The sequence below is a fragment of the Citrus clementina genome, unplaced genomic scaffold (genome assembly GCF_000493195.1).
Source record: "Citrus clementina cultivar Clemenules unplaced genomic scaffold, Citrus_clementina_v1.0 scaffold_2, whole genome shotgun sequence".
NCBI classification, from domain to species: Eukaryota; Viridiplantae; Streptophyta; class Magnoliopsida; order Sapindales; family Rutaceae; genus Citrus; species Citrus x clementina.
The window spans coordinates 6,608,551-6,621,008 of NW_006262688.1; the positions used below are offsets into that span (position 1 = coordinate 6,608,551).

Consider the following 12,458-nt stretch of genomic DNA (forward strand, 5'->3'; position numbering starts at 1 on the left):
TTATGGAGGTTATTAATTATTATTAAAAAAATAAATAGTATATATTGATTACAGCAGGGGAAAATTGACAATCTCCCCCAATATAAATGTAGACAAACTGTTAGCCTTACTTCACAGAAGTTTCATTGCATGTCGTTTCGCGGTGGTGCATGAGAGTGATCAATTAATTGGAAACGGCAATGTTGAAGTTGATATGATAAAAGTGAAAATGATTAGATATTCCACCATGTCTAAATTCAAGAAATTGAAGCACAAATCAAGTGATCAAATTCTCCATATAATTAATTATCAATCACTTGGCCTGAAGGTCATCAAGAATCGGTTGACAAATTAAATTACATTGTTCTTTCGTAAATGGTAAAAAAATATAATCTAAGACTTAGGTCATATTTGATATTAAGGTGTTATACCTTTTAAGTTATAGTCGCTGTGAAACAAAACTGTAATTATGAAAAAATTGAGAGTGTGTAATCAATATAACTTTTAACTAATAACTTTGACAAAAATAATAAAAATATTATAGACTTCTCATTATACAAATGTGAAATCAAATCAACTTAACTTCTATACCACAACAGTTAATACTTACCAAATAACTTATTGCTATAACTTAAAAAACTATAACTACCCAACATTGACGCCGAACAGGACCTCAGTTTGTAAATAATGTGTCATTCTTTCCTTGCTTTAAAATACTAGTAGTATTAAGTCTTCAGCTTGAAATCAATCCAACGGTACATAGTTTTTTCCAAGTTCCATCAGCACCAAATTTATGCATGATCCACATCTAAAATGAATACTGAATGTCTGTGGAATCAACCAAAATTACCAACGCAAGAGAATGATTTAACACCATAAGTTTCCAATGATTCCACACCAGTATTAAAAGAACAATCCAAAGTAATCCATAGTGTCATCACTTTTTATTCATTGTCAAATGCCAACTTGTAACAAGCTCCATTAAGGTTTATAGCAGAATTTTGTAGAAGCAATTTTATTTTTTTGGAGAGCACTGATATTTGAAAGAAAAATTAAATAAATATGACAAAAAAATATTAAACTCCATGTGCGTTTAAGAGTGTGTTTACTTACTAGAATGAGAGTAAGAAGCGTGAAATTCTCTCACTCCAGTGTTTACATGCTTATTTAAGGGTAAAAGTGGGAATCCTACTTCATGAGTCTCACCCACTTTTGGAGTGTGGAGTGAGATTACCACTCCAATATTCCCACTTTCACCTATTCTTTTTTTACTATTCCCTTTAAATATAACATAATTATATTTATTAAAATAAAATATTAAATAAAATATAATTGTATTTATTAAAATAAAATAATGTTACATTTATTCAAAAATAGTAATATCATATCTACTTAAATAATATCATTATATTATTAAATAATATTATATTTATTTATTTACATTATTTATTTATTAAAATAATAATTTACATTGATTCTAAGTTAAAATTACTTAAAAATAATATTATAATATTCACATAGAATTAATGATATTACTAAATAATATCTTTATTTGAAAATATAATATTATTATATTTATTTAATTTTAATAATTAATAATAATAAATATTTTATTCTAAGAAATATTAATTTTCTACTATATTATTTATAATAAGGTTTCATTTGTGTTGCCCTTATAAATAATTTTTATTTTACTTAATTGAAATTAAAATTAATACAAAATTTGTGATTTACATAATTGAGAATGTTAAAAATAATTGCTAACTCATATGATTAAAATTAATAATAAAATAACTAGTTTATTTTAGAAATATATTTTTTATTCAATTTTTAATTAAGAACTACAATTCTTTATATAAAGGTAAAACTGTAATTTAAAAAAATTCAATCCTAATCCAAAACAAATTAAACACATAAATGAGATTCTAATTTTTATTCCACAATCTCATTCCAGTGTAAGTAAATAACCGACTCCCACTCCAACTCTACACTCACAATCATAAGATTCTCACTCCTCAAGATTTCAATTTAATCCAAAAAATAAACGTTACCTAAATACTTTGTTTACAAAATTGTAATAATATCATATGGGATTACTATCCATTATATCACCCTATGGTCTAGGGATGGCAAAATAACCCGGACCCGGCCCGGACCCGCATGAACCCGGATAATCCGAACCGGGTTCAACCCGCACCGGATACAAAAAAATCCAGAATCCGGAAGCAATTTAATAAACCCGGATGTATCCGGGTCTGGATCCGGAATAGGCCAACCCGCATATCCGGAACCCGGACCCGGATGTCTTTATTCTTAATATTATATTTTTAATTTTTTAAAAATATAAATAGAAAAGCAAAAAGTCAAAAAAGAGGAAACCCTAGTTTGCAGTGACGGCTTCAAATCTCATTCACTCACTCAAAGTTACACTCCCCCATACATTTGCCTATCTTCTTCTTCTTCTTCTTACAAAGCTTCCTTCTCTCTCTCTCTCTTTTCACTTTTGTTTTGTCCAAAAAAGGAAAAAAATGTCAGAAAAATCAAGCCGCCATCAAAGGAGGCCATCGCAAGGAGTGTTCATCAACTTTGATGGTCTCTCATCGCCCATCTCCGATAATGTTGCTGGCGCCCCTAATCAGCTTCAGGCTCAGCCATCCGATGACCACCAGATTCGTGCCCCTCTCCCTCCGTCATCGGCGCCGACGCCAGGAAGTGTAATCGTAAAAGATGATGGCAAAGAGAAACCCAGGGACGTGAAGAAGTTGTGTTCTTTTGCTTGCTTATTTGTTGTAGTAGTTGGATTCTATAATTGCATTGCTTCACGTTCTGCTGCTTTTGCTTTTTTGGGTGAAATTGCTATGCGACTGTACCATTTTTCCCATTGTATCCATGGCAAGTGGAAAAGAAAAATTCATATAGGTATCCGGGTTTGAAACCCGGAATCCGGAAACCCGGATTTTTCCGGGTTAAACCCGTACCGGACCCGGAGTAAAAAAATTGGGTTTTAATCTGGGTCCGGAAGAAAGAAAATGGCTTCCGGGTCCGGAACCGAGAAGACTAAACCCGGACCCGGACCCGGATTTTGCCATCCCTAGTATGGTCTGCTTTCATTTATCAATTAATCTGATGGGTTCGCCTCAATCTGAGATGTAGAAATATGGGCCTCGTCCTAGGTCCAATTTGAGTTTAGAATCGGGTTGATCCATTAAGGCCTGTTCCTGCCGGGCCCCATAAATTACAAAAATTACATAAAATATAACTAGAAATCTTAATAACACTTCTCAAACAAAGTGCAAACGTTAGGTATATAAAACAGAAACGCAAATCAAATGAAGAAAGCAAAGGAAAATGAAAGGAAACGAAATGGTGATTGATGATTGATGATTGATGATTGATGATTGATGATTGATGATTGATGATTGATGAGCACAGCTGATAACATCTACTTAGCTTAGCGCAGTTGTTTTTGTCATTGCTTGCACCTCGCCATTGAACAATCTCTTTCTTCCACTGTACATATTCCAAATATGCTCTCAAATAACGTTTTATTTAGTGTTATTAATTAATTAATTAATTCAGTGGAGTCGACAAAAAACCAAATCCAATTTGTTATTTTGATTTGGTCAATTATTTTAAAACCCAAAACCCTATAAATATTATTCGCCAACCTCAAATACCCACTTCAGTTTTTGAGTTTTTGAAGGGACAGATAGGACAGCCTAGAGGAAGAAAATGGATTCTCAGGTTTTGGTAGCGCTCGGGCTTTCACTTGTGGGTGGATTGAGTACTTCTATTGGTGAGTTTTATTTGAAATTTAGAAACTTTTGGTTCATTTTTTGGTTAAATGTTTCTGGGTATTTGCTACCTTTCTGTTTTAGCTCTTTAGCGTTGCTAGTTTTTTCTGCTTAAATTCATGAAGTTGACTTTTTAAGGTCTTGTGCTTAGAAGCTTCTGATTGAAATTTAAGGTTTTTTACTAATGTGATTGTGTTTGTTGACTACTTATTATTGATTGTTTTTATGTTTTTGTGGTATTGGGTATTTGTTGAGTTTGTATTTTAGGTCTAATTTAGTGGATTCTGCTTGTTTATATGGAATTTAGAAGGAGTGAATGTGGTAGAGCCGAGTTAAGCTGAGTTGTGATGACTAGTTGTGAATAATGTGATTAAAGAATTGTGCATTTCAGTTAAATGGCAATCTAAATTTGGCCTTAAAATTTTAACTTGTGATTTGTTTAAATGGATTTTTTTTATTAAAAGGACAAACCATGGTTCTCAAATTAGATGGCTGGTTATATTCATCGGAATAGTATTAAAAAGTCCTTGTTTTATAAGAGTTTATGGGTGATGTCTATGGCTGACAAGATAATAAGAAGTTAACAGATTAGGGAATAATTTGTCCTTTTTCTATTTCTATTCTTTATGATGGTAGTCAAGGGGACTGAGTGATCTATTGTATGATATTCCTCTTCCCAGATTCGTGTAGTTAGAAAATGGCATGAATGAGAAGTTGAGATAATTCTTAGAATATATCATGCATAAACACCGGCATAATGTTTGTAGATAGTGATTCCAATGAGATCTAGTTGATAATCTAGTTCTACATGCTTGATGTTCTTGCAGGTGCACTTTTTGTAGTTCTTAATGAAGCTCCCAATTTGAAGGTGCTTGGGCTTTTACAGGTAATTTATAATGTTGTGTCTCCATTTCTGTTGTAAAAAACTGAGTTTTTGTTTTTAATTTTCTTTTTTCGTTTTGAGAAAGTGCATGTCGCTGTGTGGAATTTTTGAAGTATAGTTTACCGGGGCATGAGATAAAAAGATAAATGACAAAACTCTGATTAATGACATTGTCTAAATCCTAGTTGGCTTATGTGCAGGGTTTTGCTGCAGGTCTGATGCTGAGCATATCGTTTCTAGATTTGGCTCATAATGCCATAAACTCCATTGGCTTTTTGAAAGGAAACCTTTGGGTCGGCTGTGCTCTCTGTATTCATGTTTTTATTGTTTAACTTTTAACAACACCGGCTTATTCCTGTTGATTCTAACAATAATTTTTCACTTCTTGGCAATGTAGTTTTTTTCTGGTGTTATATTCTTCGCAATCATTGCCAATTTCATCCCCGAACCATCACTAGCTCAGGGTTCTGATCTAACAAGTAAAAAGGTTTAAAAGTTGTATTCTCCTAATAAATGATTATATTCATGATGTTCTTGCATGTGAGATTGACTTTGGAGCTTCAGTATTCTGCTGATATCTTTACAAGTATATTAACAGTTTTCTTACATTGTGCTTGAGAACAGAAAAACAAGGATGAAGGGGGTAAGGACATGATGAAAAAGCATCGTCGCCAAGTTCTTTTTAGTGGGATTATTACAGCCGTAGGTATGACTACATTGTCATTATGGTTGAGCTCTTCTAGTCTGAGATTATCCTTTCAGTAGGTTCAGTCATTACTTGTGACTTCTGTGGTAGAGTAACGTAGGCAAGCACCAAAGGTTGAATCGATGATGCAGCCTATTACTTGTCTAATTGGTTGATCATTGACTGCACTTCCTCAAAAGTTTGCGAAGAGAACACTTAGTGTTTATATGTTCATTAAGGGCTAAGAAGGGTTTTATTTTAATTTTTTCTTTATTTTTAATGGCATTTAAGTTTGTGGAAACTGAGAGAACTGATAGCATCTTGTGGCGCATTGGCTATTTTAAAGATTTGGGAAATGCTGGAGGCGTCAATAACTTTTGGCTATTTGAGCTGTAAAAAGTGATTTTATAGGGTTTAGGGCGGGTACAGTGATGATAGGAATCGAAGTTGAGGAGGAAAAAGGAAAAGAGAATTGCATTGCACAATTCTCAAATGGAAATTCATATCTGCTTAAAATTTATAATCTTAGTTTATGTATACATTTGAAGGTCCCTGGGGTTTTTGGTTCCACAAGAAATGGACTAATAAATTTGAAACTTAGAAGTAGAAACTTGAATGTTGAACCAAGCTAAAAGCCACGCATGAAAGCTCGACAAGAAGTTAAGTTGGTAATCAAAGAAGATACATGAGAACATAAGCGCAAGCCATACGGAAAACCTTGTAGATCTTCAAACATTTTAGTGTTAAGATTGAAGAGATCAAAGGAAAAAAGGAAAAAAAAAAAAAAAAAAAAAAGCATTTACTGCTAGGAACATGAATAGTAATGATTAATAGTAGCTAATTTTGATAAAAGTTCCTAGTAGATCAAGGAACTATTTTGTCAATGTTTGCAATTTTTATTTACTTTTTAGGAAAAGTCATTTGTTGAAGTTAGATAAAATGAGACAAAACCCACTATAGGAACTATCTAGTTGAGCTGGTAGTTCTCTTTTAATTTTACAAGAGGTCTTGGGTTCTAGTCCAAGAGAGAGGAGCGTATTGAGTGAATTTTCTACAAGGACAAATTAAATGCAATTTTTCTTGGCCTAATAATGATAGATAATCTCAATTCACAATAACCTTCACAACGCTTCAATATTTCTATGCATAAAATTAGTAGAAACTCTTATCAATCAATTGATGTGTAATAATACAATCTCCAATTCTGGATAAATCGAGTACTTATATTGGGTTTCAACTGATAAATTTCTCTCTGGGTTGTAGGCATAAGCTTGCACAATTTTCCTGAGGGAATGGCCGTATTTCTTGGATCAATGAAGGTAGCCTTCACTGTTTATATTTTGGTAACAAGTTATCATATTAATGATAGGTTAATTCACTATGCAGTCATATTGATGAATAGACTTGTGGCAGCCCATTGTGGTGTTTAAGTTAACATCATAGTTGTAATAAATTACATAGGAAACCAAAACAAAGCAATTTCATTTTATATAGATGATCCTGCTTGGCATAGACCAATATTGAATAATAACCTGTACTTTTATTCTGTTATTCCGCTTGACATAACCAACTCGATATGCTAAACAGAAATTCTGAAACTATGTGCTCGATGAGTTATGATACCCCTTTTGGTGTACCATGTAGGACTGGATAAGCTCATAAGATAGAATAATATTTTATCCTATATTTGGTGTAGGGTTGAGTAAACTGATCTAATTTTGAAAACTATAAAATGAATATGATGAGAAAGGAAAATAAAAGAAAAAAAATTGCGTTAATGGAATGTTCATTATGCATAATGTTGTTGTCATATGAGTTTGATTTGGTTGAATGCTGATATTTCTTATTTTATTTGCAAGTTAAGCCACTAATGGGTCTACAAGCATAAGGAATTGATGTCATATTGTTCAACTGATACTCAAAATTCTAAATGAATATTCCATTAACGGTATTGGATTAGTGATATGGTATCACTAGAGCTTGTGCTTATAATTCCAGTTTGTTTGCCTCTTGCTTCTCATGTAGGGCCTTCGTGTTGGTCTTAATTTGGCAGTTGCCATTGCTTTGCACAACATCCCTGAGGTATAGATTCTGAGATCTTGTACCATGGAATTTTTAGTTTTTTTCGTCATTGCTTTACAAAATGTCACAGGTTATTCAACCACATTACTTTCTACTGTAGCTATATTTACATATACTTGGCTGAATCATTAATTATAAATGATAAAAGTCAAGCCAAGTTTTAAATCATCATTATATCTCTCCTTTTTATTTATTTTTTTATGTGAATCAGTTTGGTCCATGAAAGAAAATATCATAATATTGGAGAAGAGAATTTGCCATCTTAATTTCTTATTAAAGTCATACCAGATTGCTGGCTTTTCGTAGCTTCGTAATCAACATTGCATTTCTTGTCTCTTTCTGGATACTAAATTAATTGAATTTGATCACATGTCAGAAAATTATTTACTATGGTGACCAAGCTTTTTGAAAATTAAAAATTATGAGAAAGTGATATTTTATTCAAGGGAAACTATTTATTTTAAGGAATACAAGTCATCTATTGATATATTAATGATGTTGAGCAATAATGAATTACCTTTTATGTTGGCATTCATTCTTGTTTTTCTTATTCAGGGTGTTGCTGTTGCTCTTCCTGTTTATTTTGCAACACAGAGGTAAGAATACCCCAAGGCACTATTTAGCACAGCATTTTCAAAGTTCTTAATGGAACAAGAATAAGAAAATAATAGGAGAAAGATTTATGCATTTATCACATTTTCAACACGATTGAATTTGATTTTTATTACTTGCTGCTTAATATGGGTTTTCCCAACCTGATCTAATTTTGTCATTGGAAGGTCTACCCAACTTAATATAAACTTTTTTGGCTCTTGCTGAATATTATTGCTTGTTCCAAAGATAATAGGAATATGTGCTTAAGATGCTAGCTTGAACAAAACAACATTTAATCATAGTTTTTTCATGCATTGTGTGCGTGCATGCGCGTATGCCCCAATTACCTCCTAACTGTAATTTTTTAAGGATTGCTAGTTGTTATTGTGATACTATGTGATGCAAATAAAATTCATTTATAGGATTACTATTAACTTTTCATTGTATTTACATGTCTTAGCAAGTGGCAGGCATTCAAATTGGCTACTCTTTCTGGTTTTGCGGAGCCTCTTGGAGTTATAATTGTGGGTATGTTTACTACTCTGCTTGCGGAGCAGGTGATATCTGATAAAAAGGGGAAAAAAAAAAAGAAATTAATTTGTCCAAATTTTTGGCTCTTTTGTCTTGTTAGTTTGTAAAGAGTAAATGAGTAGTGGGGTGTCATTGTTTGCACAAGTTGGCTAAATATTCTGCTTTGCTGGTAAATGGTTGCGAGGTAGTTGTTACTTGGGTAGACCAGTGTTAGAACTGCAGTAAAATATATTAAGGAGAAGTTTAGCTTATTAATTATGATAAATTTCTGACAAAGTCCTCTATTGAATATTATTGATAACTTTTATGAATATTAGAGAACTATTTGGGCCTCCATAGTACGCATTTTTTCGCATACAATGGAGAATAATGTCGTTGATCAGGTTTGACAGATTGAAATCTTATGATAGCTGAAGTCATGTTTTATCAACCGACAGCTGAACTCTGGTCCAGTCATTGATGTTTAACTTCACAGATACATGTATGCCGCAAAGTGTCTATTTCAATCCTGTAATTTGTGAAATATCAGTACTTGTCAGTAGAAGTATTATAATTAATGTGTTTTTTGTAAGAACAAGTTTTAACAGTATATATGATGTCTTTATATTGAATTTTAGTCTCTTTGCTTGCAAGAATTTGTTTTAACAGTTGGCGAAGTGTATTTGAACTGCTTATAATGGATGCCTTTTCTTTTGTTTATCAGCCTACCTATTTCCAAGCAGTTTAAGTCCTGAAATTCTCGAGGGTTTGCTAGGATCAGGTTTGATTTATTGTCAATTGTTTGACATCTCTAGTTAATAGAAAATTATGTTGTGTTACAACGACTTTCCCAGCAATTCTATTTTTATGATTGCAGTTGGTGGAGTGATGGCCTTCCTAACTTTGCATGAAATGCTGCCATTGGCCTTTGATTATGCGGGTCAGAAGCAAGCTGTGAAAGCTGTGTTCTTTGGGATGGCTTTCATGTCTGCAAGGTAATTAAGTTTATGACTATGAAACTCTGTTTTGGTTGTTACATCTGAAGCTCTCTCTCTAGTTAAATCAGGCTGCAGAATCCTGCAGTTACATGTCAACTTTGATTACAGAAAATTTTTATAAGAAAATATCTTTGTTTTGCAAGTTTATGATTATATATGTGACTGCAAAATCATCAGACTAGGCCAATTATTTTGGCAAGAGACGCTTGATATCCATTGCTGAGTCAATGTCTTGGCTCAATCCTATCTTCTCACCTGTAGGAGGAGGAGAAAAGAGATGGCATTTGCCTTTGCATTTGTTTCGGCATTAGCTTGGATTATGGTTTATTCACCTACAGCCAAGCTGGTTAAGTTGGTGTGGTCAATTCGGCTGATACACCAGGTCTAATGATCAGTTTCACTCACACCAAGTGAGAGAACAAAGAACAATGATAGAAGTACTTTATTTGTTAGAGAGAATGCAAAGTAGTCATCTTCCAATTGACATGAATAATAAGTACACAAGTATTTCAGACTGTCCTCATTTGAGCTATATTCTGCTGTAAAAGCAGCTTATAATACAGACCAAGTCTTCATCAGTTTGCTTAAATTTCCTCATTGTAATGATATTCTTACATGAATCATTTCTGCTTTTGCAGCTTATATTTTCTTGAAATCAGCTTGCCGGCAGAGATGAGCTTGTAGCTGCCACATATCATGACATTTGTACATTCCCGAACTGCCTCAATGGCTTCTATCACAAGGTTGCTGCCTGCCTTACTGTTCTTTAGCCAAAACGCCAACCTGTGGAGCTGTCTATGAAAAATAGTAATTCTTATGATTCAACTCAAAATTGTACGCTCAAATGGAAAATGTATGGGACAAGAAAAAGACCCCAAAGGCTTGTGTATTTTTATTACTGTCTTTCCCCCCTAAGCTTCTTTGATGTTACGCTGATCGATCCATTTATTTTCTTGCCATTGATTTTACTTTTTATCTTTTTAAAGGTTCAGCCGGAGATGAGAGTCCTCACCCATTAAATACCAATATTTATCCTCGGTTATTACTCGAACTCGAACGATCATTTGTGTGCAAAGCGCATTGTTGAGCTCGCCTAACGGGCAAGCAATTGATTTTACTTTATTTGCTGATTCAAAATGGTGCCGTTGAATTTTCACACTCATCTCTTGTTCAAATCTAGCCCACTGACTTCAAATGATTTTGGTCAGGGCTTCCGCCAGCTTGGGTTATAAAGTTTTTGGGTGTGCATTCAGGTTCTGCAGAAGACAAAACGGAACCACTCATTTCGGCTTTTCATTCTGTCTTTATGAGTTACTGCTACTGCAACAGTTTTATGACATTTAATTTGTTGTCTTCCTAAAGAACAAGATCTCTAAGTACATATTCCTTCAAACCTTTCATTTTCCTACAAGCTCCTCAGAAACTTCACACATAATGCCTAATAATACTCTAAACGCAATGCCCCGACTTGATCATTCCGTATAAAGAGGTGGGTTGGGTGACAATAACCTGTACAAGATTAATTGAATATTTTGTTGTCAATTGTCATACACACTTAATGTGGGTCCTCAGATTAAGAGATACTCTTAAGTCTTAATCAACTCAATATTATTCGGACTTTATTAAAGATATTGGAGGTGGCTTTTTCTCATTAGGAAGTAAACGTTGTCCATTTATATGTATATGTTCATCCAATTGAGGATAGAGCTACAGCACAACTATTGTCAAATAAAACGTTCATCTACTCTTCTCAATTGCAAATTCTAAATTCCTGGTTAGAGCCTCAAGTCACAATCCTCAAATTTTGAGAAATTTACGAAACTAACTATAAAATTTTATGCTTTTTTCATTTTAACCCCACAAACTAATTTCTATTAACATTAGCCAAAAAAGAACGTTTCAGACCAAAATGCCCCTCTCACATCTCTTCCCCAACAATCTTTCTTTCACGTAATCTCTCCCAAACCCAAGAAACACCCATAGTCGGCGGCAACTTCAACCCTCGTCGGCGGCGGCTCCACCCATCATCGGCGTCAAATCTACCTTCTACGGCCTTCAACAAAACCTAGGTTAGTCATTTTATTTATATTTCATTAATTTAAAATGAAATTTTAAAATAATAGTGCTTGTAGTTTGAGAATAATGATAGTGGTGGTGGTGCTTGTAGTGGGGGTTGTTGTTTTGGGAGTGTTTTATTTTGGGTGTGATTTGTCATTTTGTTGTTTTGGGGAGAATGGTGCCTGCGGGAAGTGCTGCCCAGCGATGGGCGCTAGAGCGTGCGTCGCTGGGCAGCAGCACGCGCGCTCAAGCTGACAGCAAGATGCGCGCTCTCGCGCGCGCGCCTGTCGCACTAAGTTTGGTGCGACAGGCAGTACAATTTTATTTTTTGTTTTACCAAAAATTAATTTCCTTGTTATTGTATTATAAATGCAATCTAATAATGTTAAAAATATTATAGATACATGGCAAAATCAGAAGTGTCAAGAAACGAATTAGGCAAGATGATATTTGCTTATGCCGATCACTTTCCGAGGCGAATTTCGAGTATGTGTAACTTATCTCCAGTCGTAAAAGTCATCGAGCGAAAATTAACAAAACGGCAACCGCATCTGTTCAAAAAAGACATATTTGGACATTTTTTGGAGTGCCAAAGTTTTCCGTTTAGTGATGTAATTTTGCACAATACTTTGCTTAGGCAAGTGGCTCATGGAGAATACGAGCAAGATGATCAATTATGGTTTCAAATTGGTGAGCATTTGATACACTTGTCAATTGGAGAATGGTGCCTAGTTATTTGACTTTCCTCTGGTGCAGATACCGCACTGGGAAATAATAAATCGGGCCATAGGTTACTGAAAACGTATTTTGGTGCTGATTTATTTTGCAACATCACTGTTAAGCAATTCGATGTATTATTTGAGAAGTTGAATTTT

The 12,458-nt window shown here is 33.9% G+C and overlaps 1 protein-coding gene across 2 annotated transcripts; it reads left to right on the forward strand.

The window, feature by feature from the left end:
- The first annotated feature begins 3,265 nt into the window (after positions 1-3,265).
- Positions 3,266-10,420, forward strand: LOC18052939 (zinc transporter ZTP29). Of its 2 annotated transcripts, none has more exons than XM_006446027.2 (13): positions 3,266-3,491; positions 3,683-3,775; positions 4,601-4,659; positions 4,857-4,949; positions 5,054-5,143; positions 5,281-5,362; positions 6,605-6,660; positions 7,367-7,423; positions 7,979-8,019; positions 8,478-8,545; positions 9,252-9,308; positions 9,405-9,522; positions 10,164-10,420. In XM_006446027.2, the coding sequence occupies exons 2-13, from the start codon at positions 3,712-3,714 to the stop codon at positions 10,207-10,209; spliced, it is 831 nt and encodes a 276-aa protein (XP_006446090.1). In that variant the 5' UTR covers positions 3,266-3,491; positions 3,683-3,711; the 3' UTR covers positions 10,210-10,420. The 2 variants fall into 2 exon arrangements, with proteins under 2 accessions (XP_006446090.1, XP_024047272.1); XM_024191504.1 differs by having other exon boundaries at positions 3,689-3,775.
- The last annotated feature ends 2,038 nt before the right edge of the window (positions 10,421-12,458 follow it).

Coding starts and splice junctions, on each gene's coding strand:
- LOC18052939 (XM_006446027.2), top strand. CDS start 3,712: ATGGATTCTCAGGTTTTGGTAGCGCTCGGGCTTTCACTTGTGGGTGGA. Junction 4,950..5,053: donor TTTTGAAAGGAAACCTTTGG/GTCGGCTGTGCT, acceptor TTGGCAATGTAG/TTTTTTTCTGGTGTTATATT. Junction 9,309..9,404: donor CGAGGGTTTGCTAGGATCAG/GTTTGATTTATT, acceptor TTATGATTGCAG/TTGGTGGAGTGATGGCCTTC.